The 3,212-nt window shown below is 37.4% G+C and overlaps 1 protein-coding gene across 1 annotated transcript; it reads right to left on the bottom strand.

Annotated features, from left to right (window-relative positions):
• Window positions 1–386: 386 nt before the first annotated feature.
• On the bottom strand, window positions 387–2,606 carry LOC147382061 (33 kDa ribonucleoprotein, chloroplastic-like). The gene is made up of 4 exons (XM_086429598.1): window positions 2,131–2,606; window positions 1,933–2,034; window positions 908–1,216; window positions 387–815 (listed from the first exon to the last, which is right to left on the bottom strand). The coding sequence occupies exons 1-4, from the start codon at window positions 2,500–2,502 to the stop codon at window positions 681–683; spliced, it is 918 nt and encodes a 305-aa protein (XP_086285724.1). The 5' UTR covers window positions 2,503–2,606; the 3' UTR covers window positions 387–680.
• Window positions 2,607–3,212: the final 606 nt, after the last annotated feature.

Genomic DNA, 3,212 nt, shown 5'->3' with positions numbered 1-3,212 from the left:
GAGGAATGAGATCGAGTCAGACTAGGTTAAATCTCAAAGATAATATTGTTGTGTTCTTTCCTACAAACGGGAGGCTCCGACAATCTTCAAGAAGCATTTACGCGCCTCTTAACCAAGTTGATTTAATCAGGGATTATTAACTGAAATCAAGTTTTAAGTTCAATTTCCAATATGTGTTGCCAATAAGAAGATCACTAGATCAACATCATTAATAATGTTTAAGGCATTACATAAACTGAACAACAATGGATTTTCATAGGTTAAGTATCTCTATTGAAGCTTCTCATGCAACCCAACACTACTACGCCTACACTTTGCACCACTGTAAAGAATTTCAACTCAACTTCTACTTCGACATCCCATTTTTGTTCCCTTGTCTGTGAACAGTGGATAATGAGGCATAAAGAAGAATGGAATTATTTATTCTCTTAACTGTGTTACAATGGACACTATCTTATATAGAAAATCAAGAGCAAATATAAGTACAAAAAAAAAACACTAGATAAGGAAACCTAATATCATCTAATATCATTAGAATTTATCCTAATCTTCATAAATTGATGTGATATCAAGATACACCTTATTATAATGCACCACATTCTAGTAATCTAACAAGGAGGGCTAAACAAAAGGAAAACTTCTCCATTATCCCGAACCAACCAATTGCTCACTTCTTCCACTCAGTAGGCATCAATGCTGGATTGAGTTGCATTGCCAAGGATATCTGTTTCTGTCTTTGTTTCTTGGGATGGACTAGCATTGGTAGCAGTCCTTTCTGCAGCCAGATTTAACCTCAAGGGTCGCCCTTCGACCTCCTAATCACATGCATACATGAACAAATAATGCGAAAAAAAGAAAGAGTACATGTGTTTGTATCTGCACATTTCAATGGTTAAGTCATGCTTACCACTCCATTCATGGCATCGAGCGCTAACTGTGCTTCTTCTTCTGAAGCAAAAGAGACGAATCCAAAACCTCTAGATCTGCCAGTATCCCTGTTAAAGATGACCTTGGCACTCAATAAGCCGGGATGGTTAGCAAAGGCATCTCTTAGGTCCTGGGAAGTAAGTTCCCAGCAAAGGTTTCCAGCATAGAGCTTGTAGGGGCTGTCAATAAAACCCCGATAGCTGTTACGGATCTTTGGACCCATCACTTCCCTTTCTCCTCCTCGTGGAACTTCCGGAAAGTTCACCTTCACGGTCCGCCCTCCTATTTGCTATAAGTCACCACCACAAACAAACATCCAATGTAGCAATTAATTCGTGATCGTAAGAAAAACAGGATTATAATACATCCAAATGGATGATTTTTGCCTAGAAGATCTCTTATATATGACCCACAAAGCCATCATGGACTGATACTTTGCAAATGAAACAAAAAAAATTCTCGAGTTTTTTTTCTAAAAAATACTCAAAATAAGGGTGCAACTGTTTAAATCGACGAATTAATTGGCAATTTACAGATGAATAACCTGCCCCCCCCCCCTCTCTTTTGCCCCCTCCCCAACCCACCACACACAGATGCCCACACCCCTTTCAACATCAAGATTCTATTTTTCTATTTTCTTCAACTTTCGGATCTCAAGAACAAGATCGGTTTTTTAGGGACGTTGAAATTGATGGGCTTTTGGGAAGAAACCCCCAAAACATAATTTGTATAATTCCAAAAAAAATTCCAATTCTTTTCCCAAGATTTTGCCTATCTTTATCCTAATAAAACCGAACTGACCCCTACCGTATAATTGTCGATTCTGAACATTTTCTACAACCCATATTATTATAATTGCTAAATTGATGTGGTATTGTAGACGAAATCATGAAAATTTGAAACAATTAGAACCCAAATTTACGATTTTTAAATATTACATCGAGCTAAAACTATGTCTTCAGTGATTCTGAAAAATAATTTCAATAAATTAAATATAATACTTACAGATCCGCTGAAAATCTTAATAGCCTCTTTGGCTTCTTGGACACTCCCCATTGTCACGAAAGAAAATCCTCTGCTTCTCTCTGTTACTCGGTCATAAACTATCTAAAAAAACAAGAGAAACACATAAGTTTTACATATAATAGTAAGAAAGAGACGAAACAATGTGGGGAGCGGTGGGTCATGATGAGAAATGAAAACCTCTACAGATACGACTCTGCCCGCTTCACTGAAGGCTTGTGTGAGTTGTGAAGAAGTCATGGAATAAGGTAGATTTCCCACATATAATCTGCTCTCTTCGCTTACTGCTGTTGTCTCCTCCTCCTCCTCCTCTTCTTCTTCTTCGTATTCCTGAGAATCTTCGAAGGTGTTGAAGGAAGCAGAGGAGGCACGGAATTGGAGAGAATGAGAGAGCGTAGGGAGAAGAGAGATATGATAACTGATTGGGGTTTTGATTTTGAGAATTGTGGGGTTTTTCTCTGGTAATCCAAAGGCAGCTGTAGTGGGAGAGTACTCGAAGGAGAGGGTGGTGATTCGGTGGTGGAGACGAAGTGCGGAGGAGAGAGATGCCATTGGAACAAGTTATTTATTGATTAATTGGTGCACCAAAAAGGAAGAGGGGAGAGGGATTGGCTTGACTCAGATACCCTTTGTATTCAGTGACAAAATGAGATAAGGAAAAGTTTCAATAGGAAAAAAAGCAATGTGAAAATATTAGCATATGAATTTAATACATGGTTTCCTTTCCGCGTCGTGCTGGGGTGACACAGGACTTACTGTGATTCTCACAATTCTGACGTGGACATGTATATATAATCGTATATGATTTTTACTCATATTGCGAGGAAATACATTTATGATTATGTGCCCATACCACGTAAGACTTGTGATAATTACAGTAAATTATTTTTGTCATTTCAGCATTTTCCTTTCCAAAACTTGGTTTTAGAAGACCAAGTTGTCTCTAACAATTAAACTCGTCTTAGACGAGATAAATTATTAAACTCATCAATGGTCGTTTTGGGTCGGTTCCACATATGGTGATAACTTACCCTAAATAAAATCTCAGTTTTGATTGCCATTGATTTCAGCTCTTGATATGGGATCATTGGAATTAGAATCAACTCGACAAGTATCCAATACCCATGGAGTTCCGTTGGGTACCCACTTGGATTATGTGTTTTTAAATGAGAAAAAAAAATTGAATATCCAATAAAATAGATAATTATTTATAAATGTAACATCTATCTACTATTTCCTCAATTGAAAGTTAAAATTGATAA

The sequence above is a fragment of the Akebia trifoliata genome, unplaced genomic scaffold, assembly GCF_017979445.1.
Source record: "Akebia trifoliata isolate Shusen 1 unplaced genomic scaffold, ASM1797944v1 Contig00062, whole genome shotgun sequence".
NCBI classification, from domain to species: Eukaryota; Viridiplantae; Streptophyta; class Magnoliopsida; order Ranunculales; family Lardizabalaceae; genus Akebia; species Akebia trifoliata.
This window is presented reverse-complemented; position numbering and strand designations above follow the sequence as displayed.